The sequence below is a fragment of the Lingula anatina genome, chromosome 1, assembly GCF_051362555.1.
Source record: "Lingula anatina isolate TDL-2025a chromosome 1, LinAna3.0, whole genome shotgun sequence".
Classification (NCBI taxonomy): Eukaryota; Metazoa; Brachiopoda; class Lingulata; order Lingulida; family Lingulidae; genus Lingula; species Lingula anatina.
Genome location: NC_141767.1, coordinates 66,372,714 through 66,393,386, shown reverse-complemented (window position 1 = coordinate 66,393,386; position 20,673 = coordinate 66,372,714). Strand labels below are relative to the sequence as shown.

The window sequence follows — 20,673 nt, the reverse complement described above, 5'->3', positions numbered from 1 at the left end:
ATATCTTTAAAATAAATAAATGAATAAATAATTTTAAGTAAATATATAATTAAATAAATAACATGCATCTTCCCAGAGATAAATACCTGTAGTTAATAGACGTTTGATTTAATTTTCCAGAAAATGTAATCAATTTTCATTTCAAGGTTAGGATTTACCTTAAAAAGACTAAGACGTAAATTTGTGAAGTTTTGAATATAACAAGTTGACCACCTTTTACTGAACCTGTCCAGAAATCAATTTGGCAGTTTTTGGGAGAATGAGTATGTGTACATGTAAGTATGAGATTACATAACCAGATCCAGCTACTTACTTACAACATCTAAACATCTGTAGGATCGGAATAATGTTCACAGCCAAAACACCCTCAATATTTTACTTTAAGATATGGCAAAAGTTTCACTCAAGATACAGGTAAGGTAATTACTCCATCTTTTCAATAAGGGAAAATTGTGAATTTTACACATACTGTTTGTTTTAAGTCATACTTTCTTAAAATAAAAAGATTTCTATTTAGTGATGGCAACAAAATAAAAAAGCAGGCTACTGTGTAGTTCTATTCTATGTAATAAAATTAAACACCACATATGCTATACAGAAGCATATTTTTGTGATTATAAAATGATGCATCTGAAGGATTGATAATATGCCCACTGAAGAGATTGAGTCATTACCACAGTAGTGCATATCGTAACAACAACAACCAACACCTTTATTATAACAAATATCTTCTCCAGGACTAATTTGCTAATTTGTCAACTCTCATTGTTAAAATAACATCTTGAAACAATACCTTAAATTCCTTTAATTCCTCAATGATGCCAGTGTTTGCCTCTTCATCATTTAAACGCAAATTTGCCTTGCAGCTATAGCTGGAATATACCAGATATGGCATTGTGCAAATTATTTAAAAACAAAAGTCACATATAAGTCCATTCACATTATTTAGTCACTAAAAAGAAAAAGTCTAAAAATAACACTTTTACTCATTATATTCATAAATGTTTTTTTTTTTTTTGTATTTTGAAAAGCATTTTTATCATCAATATACAACAACACTCTAACTTACGGATATTGGCGAATCCACCCCAGATTCTCCATTTTGAATGGCAGCGTGACATTGTCCTCATGGCCAGAAGGTGGTGGGCGATAGTAGTTGTCATAAGTCATAGACAGGTGCTCATGGGTGTGGCATATCCCCACCTGAGACGGCTCAATACAACCCAATACTGTAATATAAAAACACTTGTTGTCAAAGTAATATTTTTGGAAATTTATGAAACAGGTATAAACTTAGATAAAGAGAAGGAAACTGATTTTATTCCTTGCTTTCTTTTTTGAAATGTTTGTTTCATCAAAACACATACCGTATCTCACCCTAAGATCCTAAATGTGAGTATACACACGTTAGATAATGTTATGCTAAAAATAATCGGGCTATTAAATAAAACACATGTAACATGACTGAGTAATTATGAAAGAATATAGATAAGTGGACAAGATTACAGACTTATTGGTACCACATGTTAACAACATTCCAGTAAGCTGTTTGAGTAACACTTTCCCAGCTACTATTAAAACACCACGTACCACAGTACTGCACCACAGTATTGGGTATGCCAATGTCAGCACACAAGGTGTCAGGCTGCATGAATGCAGCTGGTGAATATATATATAAAGCAAGTGGCAATGACCTTGTGCTGGAGCACTAAAAGATGTCTTTGTATTAGAAAAATTTTCCACGTACCTTGTACTGCAACAGCTAAATTCAAGGTCAATATTAGTATATTGAGTATACTGTTTTGTTTTCATTATGAGTTGGTTTTTCAGCAACTGTGAATGTTTGGTGGGTATCCTTTATGTGTGTTGTGGCTGCATGGAATCTATTCGGAAGACTTGACTATGAAAGATGCATCTGTATCAGATCTGATAAGTTACATAAAACTAAAATGCCTGAACAGAATACAGTATCCATGCAAGTCCCATGCAAATTGGAACAAACATACAAAGTTTATTTTATGTGTCAGATTTAGCATGGTAACCAATGAAAAAAAAAAGCCAATCTAAAAATACCAGCATGCATAAAAAACCTACATTATCTCCATCTCAGACACAAATGAAATTTAACATATTGTAGATTTCTAACCCTGAGTAAAGCAATTGTTTTGCAAGCATTGCATTGTAATATTAAAGGATATAGAAGCCTCTAATTGTTTCAATTACATTATTTTGGCAGTGTAATACTGCTTCAACATAGAGCTCTCACATATGGGAATGCACATTAGTGCTATCCAAAGAAGATATGATATTACTGACTGATTTAAGCTGCTATTGCCATGCTAATCCTCTCCACTGTGCAAAGCTCTTAACTGGTCCAACATTACACAACACAGCTGTACTTATATTTATGTATTATCTATAGATAACCTAAGTTTATTTCAAGATAACCCTGATGAAGGTAAACACATTTCCCACAGATTTACTCACAACTGAAGATAACACTCTCATTAAACAAATATCAGTTTGTGTGTTCAATCAACATATCCTCTTGCCCAAAATACAACTGATTTTGGTGATAGGTATAGTATGTCAAAAGGTCAAAAAGGGATACATATTCATTACAGTTTCCCACATCTCGAAGGAGTTTGAACCTACAAGTATTCAGTGCATTAAAACAATACTGATCACGAGTTGTCCTGTAGCATGCACAATATATTCAATTTACCCCCTCGGCAATGGAGATCCTGACAGGAAAAGTTCAGAATGCATTCTTTACAAATATAAAACTTATTTCAGCAGTGAATTATGTCTATATTGTGTTCAGCACTTCTTTTCATCTCCTCTAGTATAGGATTCAATTAATAAGAACAATGATATTACTGGGTAGGCCAGTCAAAGTTGCTTTTATTTATGCCAGACCCAAGTGAGATTTTCATAATTTTACTTATTGACCATGTGTTCAAAATGGTATTTTGAAAAGACTGATATGGGTGCTTCTAACTACTAATATAGCATGACCAAAATATTATTATAACAGTAATCACTGAAGCATAAAGGAATTTTGTGGGGTTGCAAAAAAGACATGAGGTATGGGTGCCTCACAGGCCAAAACGTTACCAAAATCAGCTATTTCACATACTGTATGTATCTAGTAAAACCTGTAATGTAAATAGGCATGCAAGCATGAGCAATGCAGTTATACAAAATACCATACCCACCTATGTAGTTCTGGTACATGGTACCAGCAATGATCCACGCAGGTGGCAGATGGCAGATACCCAATTATAGGCATTCTTCATACAGCAAAACTGATGTTCTTTTTCAATAAAGGTCTTCTTCCAGTATCAGAGACATACTGCTGCTTAACTATCAAGACCACTGTTAATCCCCAAAACCCTACACCCTTTAGCTACAGTATACCCGTATGTGTCTCAGACACTGGCTGATAGCGCATGAAAAAACACTTCTTATTTTTCTAATATCCAAGCAAGATGTGATATTTCTATCACAGAGAATGGCAAATGGGCTATGAATCTTTACTTATACAAAGACTTCAAGCATAAGAATATATGCAAGAAAGAAACTAAATCAAGCTTGTATAGATGTAGGTCACGAAGGCAAGTCTCAATTTCTGTTGAAGCACATCCTGCATATAAATTGACAACTTTGTGTTTTACATTAAACCTTATTTTTCTTTCCACCTTATAAATAACTGACAATGAAACATAGTTAATAAAAATGAAGGGTGGGCAACTGGGCTAGTTTTATACCCAGTAAACCCAAAAAGAAGTTTTTTTTGGAAAAATGTTTAGCTGGGCTCTTTTAATGTACAGTATGTTAAACGTATTTTACACTTATTGACGATTTTGATATTTATTAACTGTGTCAACACAGCGTACATGTAGATACCAAAATCGTCAATCGGAGTGTAAACGCATTTGCCTCAGTTTTCGGCCTCACATGCTCACAGTAAGGGTACCTACATTACATGTAAGGCCGAAAACTGAGGTACACCCGGCCTGTAAGTTAACACATGGGCTATGTACACATACTACTTTGCAGGAAATTTAGACATTAAAATATGGCATTGGAAAAAATTCAGTACCATAAAGGGCTATTTTATGTGGCATTTGCCTCAGTTATCGGCCTTACATGCAAATAAATGCACATGTTGGTACCAGTACTCCGTGCTTACTAACGCACTGTGGTATTTTTCCTCAGGTAAGGTACGTGCCAAAAGAAAAGGGCATCATCATATGCACCTTATGCAGATATTTCAGGGATTTCTGTCAAGGGGTAAACTCGTTTTGCTTTTTCCTTACCGGTTTGAACCTTGCCACTCAATCCTGACATGGTGCTCGGCTGGATAGTGGACAGTCGTGGGCACTTCGCGTGTGTGCCGTACGTTTTAAACTAACAGCTGCCGCAAACTGCCTTGTTTATCATAAAATTTGTCGTAAAAGGCAAATGTGGTGCCATCTATTGACGGCCGGATTGTGGCACGTAAACATCTGTGGCAGAACAGTGGTAGCGGAAGGTGTAGGTGCGACTGCTCTTTTTGTCCACACTGGTTTCATGGTAAGTGAACTTATGCATTCAGTATTATTCATCCAACTGTCATGTAATTACTGCCGGTTGGATACTTTGGAGCAATTTATTACACAGTAAAAAAATTGGGAGTTTTTAAAAAACTTCTAGGTGGGGAGGGGGGGGGCGCTGCACAAGTACGTGCAGGTACTGGTGGGCACTTTTATGATACTGTCAGAAAGATATCTCTGGATCCGCCCCTGATATGGACTCGTATTTTGGTACAATGATTGCTACACATCTGAGGTTGAATAAACAGTTTGAAGTTTTAAGCTATCACATTTGGATGAAAAGAGATATGTACAGTATACTTAATTTAACGCCACCATGTTTTCTAATTTTTGAAAACTTCTTTTTAAAAATGAGTCGATAAAGAAGTTGCCCAGCTTGATTTCCATCCCCTAAACTTCACAGCTTAGATTGAAATTTGAGGGGCATGTAGTGGTGGTGTAGGTGGTGGTGGTGGCGGGTTTGATGTGTTTGTACAAGGCTGTACTAGCCAACCATTTCAGAGATTTCTTTTGGTTTTCTCAAAGAGTGAACCATTTTACCCATATATAGTTGACCTAAGTTGAGAGAAGACATACAACCTACAATAAAATTGATTCAAAAACTTTTTTGGCCAATTGGACAGATCTTTTAAAACACCCCCAATCCCCCTTGCCTATGAGCCTGGTGTGTGTGTGTGTGTGTGTGTGTGTGTGTGTGTGTGTGCGTGGATGCATGTGTACATGCATGTGTGTGTGTGCTCAGCAAGAGGAGAGAGGAATATTATGTGAAGAATAGGAGTGCTGTTGGTGAAATTCCCTGCTTGGGGGGGGGGGGGGGGGGAGATGTTTGCAATATTTGTGTGGTTAATTTTTCATTGTTGGAATTATGCTTATTATGCTTATTTTATTATCAATTGAACAAGTGTCGGGTTCATATTTTCAATACCATTACTATTATTTAATTGCAAAGTGTTTGCTAAAAAAGCTTTTTGTATGCAGAATCACATAAAATTTTTGTAGATTCATTTAATATTATCCCAACTAATGCTTTGTACGGTTCATTCCCATTGAAACTACTGGTCTACATAGACCAGCCAACTGTGTAGGGACTCTTCCAAAATTTAATCAGTGTGACATATTAACATGCCTCCTGGCATTGAAAACAGATTGGGGGCGTCTTAATCTGTTAAACTGATTGCAATTAGCGAAAGTCCTTGTGGACTTCAATTAATCTATTGAGACTGATACTTTCAATGGGAATAAGCCCATATATATATATATATATATATATATATATATATATGTGGTATTAAAAGCCAGCTGCTTTTATTTCATAATAGATACCACGATATGGTGCTGTATGCTGGGCTTGAGTGGTGCTAACCCTACATGATATGCTTGACATATGGAAGCACTATCTAACTCCCAAGAATCTCTGTCTGACACAGGTAGATATAATTATTTTAAAAATGTTTGTATTCTAGGAGAATGGTTTAAAATATGTAGGGAAAAGAAATTGAAAATTTTTGAAATAGCAAACTGTATATCCCTTACATATCCTAATTGCATTATTTTGTTGTTTAGTTTTATAGATGATTTTGGTTTAGATAAACAGACATCTTTTTTCACTAGTATGATTTAACTTGATAGAGACAGTCAAATATGGAATATTTTTTGCATGTAAATGTACATACTAGTATATGATCCATACATTTTCCATGGTGCTGGTTTTCATTGCCAGTGATATACTCATATCTGGTATTAGCTTAGGAAAGTTGCATGCATATATAAAACTGTGTGTACGTATACGTAGAAGATAAGGGTAAGTTGATGAGATGGTTGTCTTGGGATAATATTCGTAGTTTTGTGCCGGTCTTTGTCATTTTAGTGCAGATGGTTTCTTAAGGACATGGATTTAACAAATTTCTTCTTATATGAAACATACATCTATTAAAGATGAAACCAAGATTAACAGTCACATGTTACACACACAAGTCCACTTGGTATTGATTCAGCATTGTGTATTTTCCTGTGTTGTTGCATTAGTGTTCTAAATGGAACACTTCTAGACATGGGGAAATTTTTTTGAGATACTGAAGGTCCTGAGGACCTGGGCTACAGGAAATCTGCAGGTCCTCCCAAAATTGTGCTGGTCCGAATTCGGTATTATTTTCCATAAGCAAATGTTTACATGTGAGTTATTTTTATTTGCTGTATTTTCACATAAATCTTGTCGGTCCAGAGGACTTGCATTATCAAAAATCCAGTCCTCTGGCTTTTCAGGTCCTGTCAGACTGGCAGTTTTCCCCATGTCTGCACTTCATTCTGCAAACTCTTCACAATTAAAGATGAATTTATAAACCCATCTTAGGGTGTGACATTACAAAAAAGTGTTTGCATGCTTTTATATTAATTTCTTTTTTCTTTAGTTCAATGTAAAGAAAGAAGATGAAATGGATTAAAAATTATAATATTTTCCAGCTGAACTCTTGGTCATGGATAGACAAGGAGAGCATATGGCTTCATATTCTACCAATCAGCATGAAGGAGAGAACGTGACACTTGGAGTGAATGAAGATGGTGCTAGTGGCAATGGCATTGGTACCAGTGTGGCACCATCAACAGCACCACCTGATGGTGGCAACAGTATCTATGTCTTTGTGGCTTCTTTTATGGCAGCTATTGGAGGTGTGTTATTTGGATATGATGTGGGTAAGTGTTCCAAGATTGGACCAGAAACGGGTCTAACAAGTTCTTGTGTATACCAGTAATATGCAATAACATCTGTTGATTGAGCTGATTTAATTTAATTACTGCTGATATGACTATCTCTAGTATGATCTTAGTTCCTAAAACCCATATTTTACATTCTTAGATATCTCCTTTTGTGCTAGAGTCTACACTAAAAAGATTGGAAAGAAAATTAATGGGGATCATCAAAGGTAGCCTAAAGTCTTGTGACTTAACATAAAATCAAGGAAGATATTGCAGGATTTGAAGGAAATGTCAAAAATAATCATTATGGCAGCCTAGCAAGTGCAGTGCTGATTTTCCATAGTGAAGTACTTTCCAGGATTGTCAAAAGCAAAAGTTTTTAAATTTATGTGTAAGGTGTGTGGTTTATCTTGCTGACCACACAAAGCATTGATTCCAATTTACCTTTAAATTACATATCTGATGTTAGCTAAAGGTATGCAATTACTCTTTAATTATCTCTGAGCTCCTTTAAATTAGGGACCCTGGCATTACTTATCATTCAGCTCATTGTTTTCTTTTGTAAGTATTTTATGCCTTCCATTGTTCCACAGTTGCAAAAGGTAGTGGGAGACATGCTGAAATTCAGTTTGCTCATATTGGTGTATTACATATGAAATCACTGAAATCTTATTGCCATGTTACTCTAGCTTCAAATATTATCTTATCTTATTTATTTAGTAAATCATCATAATCATCATCAAGTCAGCAGCAGCACTTGATGTGGGCACCAGGATTTTAATACATGTAAAAGGCAGATGCTTCTTTCACTCATGGTGGTTCTCAGCTCTACATTTTCTGGGCCAATCTCTCAACAGTCTTTCCATGAAGTTATTTGATTTCAGCCACATCGTAGAAACTTGTCAGCTGCATCAGTGCCCAGGGTTGGAATCACTTACGTGAGAGATTTGTTTAGAGATTGGCCCAGATAGCTAAAGACTGGCTTGAAAATGCCAATATAATCCTTTGACTTTTGATTCTTGAGTGTACATTACCTGGATGAAAACGGACATACGCATATATATTTGTTTTTCATCCTTCAGAGTTACCATTCTCAGGCTGCCATACTAACATCTTATTGTGTTATTTATTTTAATACATTACATCATACCGTGTTATTTATTATTATTATTATCCATTACATAATATCATATTATTTAAATTGTAATCCATCACCTGTTATTTAGGGATAATCTCAGGTGCTCTGCTCCAGCTCAAGGTGGATTTCTCTCTATCCTGTATAGAGAGAGAACTGGTGGTGAGCACCATGCTTCTGGGGGCTGTCATAGGATCACTATCTGGAGGCAAGTCATAATACTCTCTTGAATAGTGATTATATTGACTTTGGTGTGTAAAATAAAGGAGGCTTTTGGTTCTATTATTATGAACAGTTACATCTTACTGTATTTGAGTTTTCTCCTGCAATGAACATAATTCAAGACAGAATATATTAATTGCAGAATTATTTCTATATATATTAAATCTGATATAGGTCATTGATAGAGATTCTTTCCTTTCCTTTCCTTTACTTTGTAATAATCTCAGCTGGCCTATTGCCACGGTGAACCTAACAGTTTACATTTTGTATTTTTTTATTGCAGGTTTTATTGTTGATTACTTTGGGAGAAGATATGCCATCATGGTGAATGCTGGTATTTTCATCATTGGTGCTCTGGTGTTGGCTTTATCTCCTAATTATTCAGTCTTGGTAAGAATATAATGTTATTAGTAATCTTTTAAGTTGAATATTCATGCTATGTGTTTTTTTTTATTTTAGCAACTTTTTCTTAAGTTTCTTCTTATAATTTAGAACCATTGTTAACTTCAAAATAACAAAATTTATTTTTACAGGTGAAATACTAATTGAAAGATTGTTAACTTTTGTAGCTTTGAACATCTGTTGTTTTATTTATATCAAAACGGTAACAGTTCTTTAAATATTTAGAAAATCGACTTGTGTGTTTGTGTTTTTATTTGAATAAACCAAATGATTCCAGATTGTAGGTCGCCTAGTTGTAGGATTTGCTGTTTCTCTATCAGCCATTGGAGAGTGTGTATACATATCAGAAATTGCTCCACCGGTAATTAAATTATACCACTTTCATAAATGATGATTAGTCAATATTAGTAAACATCTAAACTGTAAAATATTGTGAGATTTCTTTTTTCAATAAATGCGCAGGGTTTGTTTTTGGATGAGCGACATAACTGTCAGAAGTAAAGAACTTATTTATGGATCTCTCTATAGATCTGCATATTTGTTTATTTCACTTTTAAAAATATTACAATACTTGTGTTAACCAGTGCTTTGTCTTGATAATCAAACTGATGCTAAAACAGTATGAAATCTTTTTATACAGTGACATCTCTAAATCAGTATTTTAAAGTCTTAATTATTTTAAAGCTTAGTTTTTGTTTATAATGCAAATGTCTCGTCTTACTATTGATGCAAAGATTAGATTTCCTCATCATTTCATATTTGTTGTCATTTAGTCCTTGGACCTGTTCTATATATGGACCCATGTATCTCCTTTCTAGACCAAGCGTGGCTTGTTAGTGTCTTTAAATGAGCTGGGAATTACTGTAGGGCTGTTGCTGGCATACTTGGTCAACTATCTATTCATCTGTGTTGGAGCTGGATGGTAGGCATAACTGAAATATATCAAATGTTTGTGTATAGGCCCTATTGAATACATACAGCATTGCACATTCTGTGCAACTGCTCAGTTGTCTGGATATTAAAATGATGAAAAAATATAGAAATGATATGTAATACCCATTTAATTTTAGAAATAATTTAATATATGATATTAGAGTATGTTAAAATAAAAAAAATTAATGTTAGCTTTTGCACAATAGCAAGATATATACAAACTGTCAGACTGATAAAGTAACATGAAGAAATTGTCAGTAGTATTTATTTATCTATATTATTATAAAACAGCGATAGTTTTGGCTGAGGAGTAAAGATGGTTTTATTACAGGAGATATATGTTTGCTTTATCCATTGTCCCTGCCTTGGTCCAGGGCATTGGTATGTTCTTCCTGCCCCCTAGTCCCAGACACTTGATGCTGAAGAGAAAAGAACAACAGGTAGTTTGACATTTTTGTCTTTTTTTTTGTAATAGAATGTGTCTGTTGTTCTGGTTGACATATTTTTTTAGAGTAACAAATGCTGTTACTGCTTTTTTGTTTAAATTCAAAGTTTATAAATAGAATGTGAATAAGAAGGAAAGGATAAAAAATTAATTTGATTCTTCTCACCATAATTTTGATTGATAAAGATGTCTTCATTTCAGGCTCAGGACGTTTTACAAAAGCTTAGAGGTTACTCCAATGTAGCTGTTGAGTGGAATGCCATCAAGGCATCTGTTAACAAAGATGGGGTTAGTTCAGCAGTCTGTCATTGACATAATGATTAAGAAACTTATTGCATTTAATGATGTTACTTGGATGTCTTTTTTTGCTTAAGTATCCATTACATTTTTTAGGAAGAATTATTATTTCCAGACATCTTTTATACAGTGTTCTCACCTTTTTAATTTTGATGCTATAGAAATTGCTGTTGTATGTGAAATACAACTGAATTCTTATGATTAAAATTTTTTAATGTCCTTAATTAGCAGCAAAGTTTCTTTGACCTATTCCGAGGAGCAGACAACATGAGAGGCAGGCTCCTTATTGGCTGTGGATTGGTTCTTTTTCAACAGGTACAACACAATTCAACATGTTGACTGAGTCTGTCATTATCACTTGTACACTGTAGTATATATATGGTGATTGTTACATAGGGTGACAAAATAATAACAGTTTATAATTTAAACCCACCTAAAATGACATGACTAAAATAATTTGGTGATTATATGGTCCTTATTTGTTTCATTTATGTTTTGTAAAGTTATAAGAATATTTTTTCTAGTTCACTGGTCAACCCAATGTGTTATACTATGCACCAACTATATTTCTGTCCATTGGCTTTGAAAGTGACACATCAGCTACTTTGGCCACTGTTGGACTAGGTGTTATCAAGGTATGTCAGTTTATTTTCATGTGGACATACACTAGCACACACACACACATCTGTGATATAGTTAAAAATGTTTAGTTAAAATATTTTGATTCAACCAGCTGTAGTATTCAAATGAAAAAGAAAAATGGAAATTGGATAATTTTACCATTTGATCACATCATTGTGCTTGCCTTAAAGAACCTTTGATATTGTGTGTGATTTTTATTATTCTGGTGTAATGCTACATTGCAATAACTGTTTTTACTTATGATCACAGTACAGTTGAGTTTTCAGCAAAAGTGCTTTTTCTCCTCCATGTCAAGTTTCTATTATTGAGTGTAGTCAGCAGGCCTTCTATTACATTAAGAAAAAGATAGATAGATAGATAGATAGATAGATAGATAGATAGATAGTAGAAAGTGAATTGGTTCTTTGTACTTAAAAATTGTGCTATTTTACTTTTTACCTTTAAATGTTATGTTGCCTTGGTGTACTAAACTACTACTACTACTACTACTATTAGTGATGTCCCCTTCCAGGTCCTGGCCACTGTGTGTGCCCTGCTCTCTGTTGACAGGACAGGAAGGAGGACCTTCCTCATGTTTGGTGGCTGCTGTATGGGAATTAGCATATTTCTGCTGGGTGTAGGCACTCTCTCCTTGCCTCATAGAGATGTCCGTCCGTGCCAAAATCAAAACCTGACCAGTCCAGGGGTGTCCAGGTACCAGGGCTGTGAACCAGTGACCAGTGGAGCTGGACCTGAGATAGGGAATCTCTCCAGCCAATCTCCAGCTTTTGCAGCTGGTTTTGACATTTTTCCAGTCTCAACAACACATATACCAGCACAGCGAGAGAGACGGGACATGAACTCATCAGGAAGTAATTACCCACCTTTAGTCATGGGGGTTGATGTGATATATGATGACAATAACACAAGTGGTAAGACTAATTCTACAGTACTGTTTAACTCAGCTGACACATTGAGTGTAGAGAAAAACAGGACAGTGGATGCTCCAGAGTGGAATGTTTCCCCTTGGACCAAATGGCTGTCTATGGTAGCATTGATGGTATATGTAGCAGCATTTGCAGTGGGATTTGGACCAGGTAGAGTGATCAACTTAAGTTACACTAGACAGTCAGGGAATATGCTGTGGGTTATTTATCATTTCTGTGACTAGATTTTTTTACCATAGCAAAATTAGCAGAATTGAATTAATAAGGAAAGAAAGAAGCATAATTATATTACAAAAGATATCTGTTTGAATAATTTTATAGATTAAGCAAATCTTGGAATAAAACATAAACAAAATAAGATTTTAGCAGTTGTTCAAAATGTATAATTCAAGCAGTTGAGTAGCAGTGATGGCATATTTAAGATTATCTACTGTGAGTAGAATTGTTTCATAGTGCAGTATTTCTATAAAGCCTGCAAAATTCACATGACTCTTATTTGATTTGTATCGGTATTACCAATATTATCATTGTTGTTGTTGTTGTTTTAGTGACTTGGCTAGTCCTGAGTGAGATATTCCCTTCTTCTATAAAGGGGCGTGCAATAGCATTTGCCACAGTCATGAACTGGGGAAGCAATGTGATCATTTCTCTCACTTTCCTAGACATCATGAGTAAGTATGTTATATGTATGAATTTGGGACATGTATTTATCACACTTCAATATTAAAGCTATATGTTAAACCATATTCAAGCAAATTAAAATCATTTTGAACACATTTGATAATAAATTGCAATGTGATTGTGTTGAATATTTTCTTAAAAGCAGGTGAATACAATTGACTGCTTCTACTGATATTTCCTTATTGATATTTCCTGTTCAATAAATGCAAAATTAAGCTGCAAAAATTTACACAACTTGTGACCATCATGACCCAGGGGTTTTCAGACCTCTAAAATTCATTGTGAGGTCTTATGGATATAACTGAGCTCAATGTTATGGACCCTTATCAGTGATGGTTAGCAAAGTTATCTGCCATTTTAGCTATTTTTGAGATGATGAAACTCAAAAATATTCGGAAGATCAAATTTGGCCATCGCTTGCCATTATGTGCCCTAGTACATGATGTTAATTAATATGTTATTTTTTACAAATGGTGCATTTAAAGCAGGGCGAATTTAAGTTATACGCTATCAGTATGAAAACTGGATAAGTTTTGCTACAGATGAACAATTGACCTACACCTTTTCAATGTCTTAATACAGACCATTAATAAAAGAAGATGAAGTGATAAAGTAGTTAAAGAAAAAAGATTCAGATTTATTGAAATTATGTTGGTTATATATTAGAGGAATGAAGTAAGGAAAAAATAGAAAACTTCCCCAACATAAATTTACATGTACATACTAAATGGTAAAATGAATCATTGGTTGCTTTTTGTGAAAAAGAGAAATGATCTCTATTACATTTTCTTTCAGAGATAACAAATATGAAATTTTGCACAGAGTGACATACTAGGCACATATATATATATATATATATATATATATATATATATATAAACAAGTTTTTAGATATCAGAATAACAATTGAGCTTAATTAGGTGATGGTTTCCATCATTGAAGTAAATCGGAAAAAGTTAAAGATGAGTACAGCTAATGTCTGTGTCTGTTAAAGTAGTTTTGTCAATCTTATCACTACTGTTGGAATTGTTATGCCCAGTTGGTGCCTTTGGGGTGTTTGTTGCACGATTTTGCTCACCAGTTTTTCTCGTTGTTATAGAATGTCGCAATTCATTCCACACTCTTTTTGTACAGACTGTAACTATGAACACCCATATTCCATCTAAACCAGCCATGATAATGAATATATAGAAAAGAACCTCTATTCCAGTAAGAAAACTAACCAGTCCATGAATGAACCACAATATCCAGTTAAGTCCAATCATGATGAAAAGTTTCATAAAAATTGCACGTTCACTTTTCTCCTTTGATGTTTTTATGTAGTTGGATAACTTCATTGTTTTGCTGATGCGTTTGGTTGTAATGAGGAAAAGGAAAAGATTAATTAAAATGAGAATCCCTCCTGGTGTCATGGTGTAAATAACAAAGTTTAAAGGTTGGGGAAACCAACAGTTTGTATTGTGAAATCCAGGTTTGAATTTTTCATCAATATCTAAGTTTTCCATCAGAATGACCAGGGACATTATTACTGTTGGTGACAGTGTGGCGTAAGCGAAGATAAATCCCAGACGTCTGCATTCCTGTCTTTTGGTAGCCTTACTCGTAGGTGCATTGGGCCCAAATGTTTTGAAAGTATGCAGAGCAAGTCCATTCATCCAGAAAAAGGTGGATAGGAACTCCCACATAACCACATTACCAAATATCATGCAGTGAACAGGATTTCCTAGAAAAAGAGGCCTCATGCTAAATGTAACCTTCACTAAACATTGAGCAACCACCAAACAAAAGTGAATTTTCCCAGGAAGAGTGTGATACACTTTAACAAATGGTTGGAAAATGATGCGCACTATGAGGCACCAAACTGATATGGAGAGTGCCACTATCAAGGCTATCCCTGCAGGACTGTCCCATGGAATGTCCCAAGCACGGACTGGGCTCAGGCTGCTGTCATTAGTGATGTTGTCACCAGTGAATGTGTCACCGTGTCCCCCATATTCAGACAAGTTGAGTGACATCTTGTTGATCTTGAAAGAAGATAAAAAATAGTATTGTACATGTTGTTAACCCATCTCTTTACTGTACATATCAAATCCACACCCATATGTCTTCTTACTGAAGTCTTGAGGCATGTGTTGTCAGCAGTTTTCTCTGGGCTTTGGTAATTTTAACTACAGTCTGTAAAAAGCATACATCTAATTATGTATAAAAAAAAATAACGGGAGTACACTCTTGAAAAAGTATAGAAACTTGTCGTGATTAGTCTTGTCCTGTTTAATGAGAGTTAAAATTTTTATGATGGAAATGATTTCCTGAAAAGATTAGGTTTCAGACTGCGGAATATGTTAGTACATAATTAATTGAGGTATAAGAGTACATGCTGTTGTATTAATGAATGATATATCAAGCATTTGAAAAGGTGATTGGTTTACCTTTGATGCCTAGGATTCTGGGTTCATGGCTGTACACACTGGAACATTTTCATTACTAAAATGAGGTCTGTGCGCAGCAGACTTAAGGAGAAGTTTCCTCTTCATATGTTAATATCACTAAGACTCCTCTTTACCCTGTCAGCACTCATGAATGATAATGTCACTTAATTCCTGTAGACCATGAATCTTTTGAATTTGTCATTCACAGGTACAGGTAGCACAAGATAGCAATTGGTCATTTGAACATGTCATTGTCAAATAAATCATGTTGAAGGCACCTCTTACAGTTACTGTATGAAAATATACTTTATTCACCTGGGACCAATTTAGAACAAGATAGCGCTTTCCCTTATTGTGAAATAAATATGTTACATGGCCTTGACTACCAGGCCAGTGGTTATTTTAATGGACTCAGTTGAGGTGGAGTGAAATTTCTGAGTGGAGTGTGGAGGCATGCTCTCTTAGAGCCATGCCTCATCATTTAAGAAACTTCTTCAGCAATTTAGTTATTTTTAAGGTACCTTCCATATATACACAGTCTTACATGTATGTCTCAGCTTCACAAGCTGCACTCTTTGCTCACAAATTAGGAGTATGTTGGTCATGAGAAAGTCTAACATACATTTTCTTCAGTTACTAACCATGTTTCCCTTGCTCTCACAGTACAAAAATGTAAACAACTAGTATATTCTCTCCCACAGGTGTTCAAGCTGTTACAAAATTGTATAAAAAACATAATATATAAATTAGTAACAGCTAACATATTAGAGGTAGATAGTAAACATGCACCTAGCAAATAGCCAGAGAAAAAATATATATATATCTGAATATATATAGAGAACAGTCTCTCTGTGACCCAGATAGAGGTGAACTGGTGAGAGCCTCTGTAGGGAAGCACTCCTGATGGAAAACATATTAATCAATTAATTATTTATTGGAACATTAGAATACTCTTTCGATGCAGTAATGGGTATCTAAGCACATTACATGTAGTGCCCTTTGGATTTCATAAAGAAAAAAATGAAGATCAAATTCTTTGTAAAATGTTCTTAATGTTATGATTTAATCAACAAGGTCATTAAGATTTTTATATTTCAGACGGGCTCGGTGCTTCCTGGACCTTTATCATGTACGGTATCATATGTGCCATGTCAGTGGCCTTTATTTTTGCCTTTGTCCCAGAGACTAAGAACAGGAGCCTGGAAATCATCTCAGAAGAACTGAGAGACAGGTACCTGTATGCCATATTAGGGCTCATTCCCAATATAACTACCTGTGAACGTAGGTCAATTTAACTCCGTGGGGACTTTCACTGAATGCAATCAGCTTAACACACCTCCTGGCATTGATTAGTATACAGAAAAGCTGGTGATAATACACATATGTTGGAAACAAGAAGAGGCATGTTAATATGTTAAACTGATGACATTCAATGAAGTCCCCAAGGGGCTGGATCAAGCTACATAGACCAATATTTTCATTATACTGGGGTTCATTTATTTTATATTACAGATGATGTCAACCTAAGGGGATTATTTATTTATTTATTTATTTATTTATTTATTTATTTATTACTTAATTAATTTATTTATTTACTTGGGAACATTAGTTTTAATGGTTAAATTTTTTGCATGTGAATATAAAACTTGTTACATTTTTGAAGACTGAAATAGCTATGGTATGCTTGTTGCACATTTATATAAAAAAATCAACACAGAAAGTCAGCATAGGAAAGAATTGAAGTGGGTATTGATAACACTGCTTATAAATAAGACCAATCCCTTAGAATAAGGATGAAAGACTTATGTACTAAGTTAAACATCATATAACATCACCTTATAACATCATAAGCAAGCATCTAATAATGCTAACTAGTGTAATAGAATACTATCTGTCAGAGCTTTCCTTACAATGGTGCCTTCAGTACCTAATCCTGGCATCTGTGTACTCATCTATGCTGTTAGCAAGGAAAATACGTAAGTGGAAAAGGATTGAAGTTAACTCTGAGTAGAGTATTCCTTATAGCATTTAAAAGAAAGATAGTTATTTTATAAATGTTTGTTTAATATTGGGATGTAAGTGAAAAATTATTCAATTTGGTGTTTGTTTGTCCAGAAATTTCCTTGTCAGCATCTGATCATATTGATTTGGATATCAATTAAAATGCTGTGACTACCAAACTTCATTTCTGTTTGTCATTGAAATAAAAACATGAATTGATATGAATGTGTCAATAAGATTTTAAGTGTATGGTGTTATCAATAGGAGTTCATGATAGAAATTCAACCTGACTGGTCTGATTGAAATTATTGTCTATAATTATCATTATTTTATTACCTTTATAGAATTTTGCTTTGATTTTAATTTGTGAAATCTCTTATAAATTCTTTTATCTTTTAAGACTTCTTATAACAAGTCAATTATAACATTCAAAATTTTTGGGTCTCAAATTAAATCCCTAAAATAGAAAATCAAAATATACTTTAATTTGCCCAGAGGCCAGGATTTTATTACATCTTCAATTCAAGTAAGATATGGGAATCTGTTTTAAGAATACATCGGGGTGCATCTTTTCACTAGTTTTATCATTTACAAGTTATATGGCTTTCACTGCTTGTTTACCTTAAATTTGCATATTTATATTTTAAAGCTTTTGTTGCTTTGCAGAGGTGAAAATAACTGTACATTTACTGTATGCTGCCAAAGTTTGATGGTAAAGTCTAGTTTGGGATTTTGGTGGAGTTAAATTTATTAATATTTTTTGGTGTTGGGGTTTGGGCAGAAATGATGGCGTGTTGGCAGAAGACCAACTTACAACTTGCCTGCAAGATCCATCATTTCTACTTGAAATATCTGATCCTGTATAATCTTTGAAAGTTTGTTCTAAGGCATGGAAACTAAGCAAGTAGTTATTTTAAAACTGACCTGCAAGTAGAAGTGATTGAAACTGTATCTATCTGCTGTGATTTATTTCATTGGCTATGTAAAATTGAATGATAAAAAGAGAGAAAAGCAATGACAGTTTTCTTCATTGAATCAAAGGTGATGGGAGCTAGTGTGATTTATGGAAATTATTGGAGTATGGTCCTGGCTTTAAGGGGTCGAGTTTTGGTATTTTAATTGTTGTCATGTATCATAAAAGCTAATTTCATTGTTTTCAGTTACAGTCCTAACTATTTGTGTGTGAATGATTATACGGTGATTAAAAATACAGTTATCCTTATTTTTGTATTCAATGTAGGTATTAGATGATTAAAATCGGATAGTGTTTAGACAATGGTTTAAAAAAAAACATAGAGTATTACTCTTGCATATGGAAATACAGTGCAGTATTTTGTCTTTCAGTTCTCCAGTCAACCGGCTGATGTTGAACTGCAGAAAGTGCCCGTGTTGCAAAGGCAATATGGTTCTACAGCAGAGGGTGACATACCAGAGGATGAGTGACAGCCAAACAGATGGAGGTGTCCTTTGATATACAAAGACCAGTGCTTGTCTTATACCCATGGAGTTATTTTTCGTTTCCCCCAGAAGGATAAAAGCAGCAATTGAATCTCCAAGAATAATGTAATTTAGAAGGAAAAGGTGAAGAGATTACAAATAAACATGCCATTTCAGCCATTAAGGCTCCAGATATTTTTATTCTGGAAAAAAAGCAATAGTTGAATCTCTATGACAGTTTTAGTTGGAAAAAGATTTCATTGAAAATGAAACGCTCCATATGAAAAGGATCAGTTACAGTTTCAGTCAATGTGAAGACATCTTGATGTGATTAACACTGAGTCTTGTTTATAATATTCATCAAATGAAGTTGATTTTTTTTTTCTTTTTTTTTTGTGAAGTTTTGGTTCGCTGGTTAACATCACTGATGGTTCAGTCAACATAGTAGTAGTATGGGCTGCATGTGAATTGTGATCTACATTTAGTCATGAAGACACTGATGTATTGCTTGAATTGTCAAGAGCATCGTATGTAAAATTGATGCAATTTTTTTTCACTATTGAGGTATTTTAACATTCAAATCCTATTTTTGAAATTATTCCTGTATTATAAGCTGCAATCTACTTAAAGAATGTGAATGCAAAAAGCTGTAATCTACATAAAGAATGTGAATGCAAAAAAAAAAAAAAAAAAAAAACTTAACTGGCACACTGGAAAGTCCAGGAAATCATGAAGGTCCCTCCAATTCCATTGTAGATATTAATATTAAAGGAAAAAAAAGTTGTTTTTTTTTTTTTTTTTTTTTTGATCACTTCATCTGCTCCTGTGGGAATCTTTGACTTTTCTTCCTGTTTAGAAGAGAAAGTGGCTGAATTGACTGTGTAGATTTGTATCAGTGGGGTGCCCCCTACCCCCCCAAATTCCCCTACAGCTATATATGATCTGAATTTATATCAGTATATATAATGTAAAAGGAGCAAAAACCCATGAAATCCTATCAAAATAATAATGTAATAGGTTGAGGCAAATTGTGATGGAAGGGTAAAATTAAAATGTACATTAACAGCTAAGTTTTGCCCAGATGGTACCAGTACCAGTATTGCTTGTGATAAAGAAAAGGTTTTAAGATATTATGTTACAAGTAGCTCTTGTGAATATTATGTATTTTCAACATATGGTGCCATTGTACATGCTGTAAATGTATTGGTTAAATATTCCTTAAATGTTGTTAAAGCTAATTAATTAATTAATAGTTTTCATATGTTCATTTTGTCTCAAAGTTGTCCAGGATTTTTCCCAGAAAATCAAATTTTTCCTACTTGCAAATCATTGCTAGACCCATTTCCATGCACTTGGTTAATCAATATTTTAATTTATTTCTCATTAAATAATTTTAATTCTAACTTTACATTTCAGTAAAAAATTTCAACAGCAAGTGCTTTTAATTGAGGGTTTTGATTGAATTTTTACACCTGAACTGTGAAAGATAAATAGATTTGCAAAGTATGTAGACAGTTAATATGACTTTGGACATTTTTAACGACCATTTTAATCATAATCTGTCATATTTTACCCTCATTTATAGTTTTATAACTTTTGTTGCCTTTATTAATGCTGAATACACAGGGCTTTGTGTTTAACAATAAGTCATAGGTTCATTAAATGTGAATTTTTGATAAGATGAATAATTGATAAGATGTTTTAAATAGCTTTTTCAATTTATATTGCTCATATATGTAATAATATATATATATATATACCAAGGAACCACTAAAAATGGGACCAGCATATATTTAAAATGTAATAATAATACTGAAATATAAAAAAATTA

The 20,673-nt window shown here is 34.0% G+C and overlaps 3 protein-coding genes across 12 annotated transcripts in view; 1 reads left to right on the top strand and 2 right to left on the bottom strand.

The window, feature by feature from the left end:
- Positions 1-4,497, bottom strand: part of LOC106151620 (N-acetyltaurine hydrolase) — a 14,947-nt gene extending 10,450 nt beyond the window's left edge. The window contains exons 1-3 of one of the 5 annotated variants that reach the window (XM_013524992.3): positions 4,323-4,497; positions 1,070-1,229; positions 794-872 (exon numbers count right to left, since the gene is read on the bottom strand). In XM_013524992.3, the coding sequence (XP_013380446.2) occupies positions 794-872; positions 1,070-1,229; positions 4,323-4,353 (270 nt within the window). In that variant the 5' untranslated portion in view covers positions 4,354-4,497. Of the gene's footprint in view, positions 1-793; positions 873-1,069; positions 1,230-1,747; positions 2,283-2,316; positions 3,153-3,218; positions 3,976-4,322 lie in introns of those variants that run through there. The other 4 variants (XM_087002197.1, XM_087002198.1, XM_013524985.3 and 1 more) reach the window with 4 other exon arrangements.
- On the top strand, positions 4,408-20,673 carry LOC106151585 (solute carrier family 2, facilitated glucose transporter member 10). 6 transcript variants are annotated; one of them, XM_013524935.3, is made up of 16 exons: positions 4,408-4,578; positions 5,918-6,025; positions 7,059-7,289; positions 8,519-8,635; positions 8,933-9,039; positions 9,329-9,412; positions 9,870-9,973; positions 10,316-10,424; positions 10,631-10,717; positions 10,958-11,041; positions 11,251-11,361; positions 11,880-12,444; positions 12,843-12,965; positions 16,503-16,635; positions 18,072-18,117; positions 18,750-20,673. In XM_013524935.3, exons 2-16 carry the CDS (start codon positions 5,983-5,985, stop codon positions 18,846-18,848), a joined length of 2,043 nt encoding a protein of 680 aa, XP_013380389.2. In that variant the 5' UTR covers positions 4,408-4,578; positions 5,918-5,982; the 3' UTR covers positions 18,849-20,673. The 6 variants fall into 6 exon arrangements, with proteins under 6 accessions (XP_013380389.2, XP_013380380.2, XP_086858321.1 ...); XM_013524926.3 differs by having other exon boundaries at positions 10,955-11,041; XM_087002195.1 differs by lacking the exon at positions 8,519-8,635 and having other exon boundaries at positions 10,955-11,041.
- LOC106151614 (putative G protein-coupled receptor Mth-like 1) lies at positions 13,584-15,502 on the bottom strand. The gene is made up of 2 exons (XM_013524970.2): positions 15,405-15,502; positions 13,584-14,999 (listed from the first exon to the last, which is right to left on the bottom strand). The coding sequence occupies exon 2, from the start codon at positions 14,988-14,990 to the stop codon at positions 13,932-13,934; it is 1,059 nt and encodes a 352-aa protein (XP_013380424.2). The 5' UTR covers positions 14,991-14,999; positions 15,405-15,502; the 3' UTR covers positions 13,584-13,931.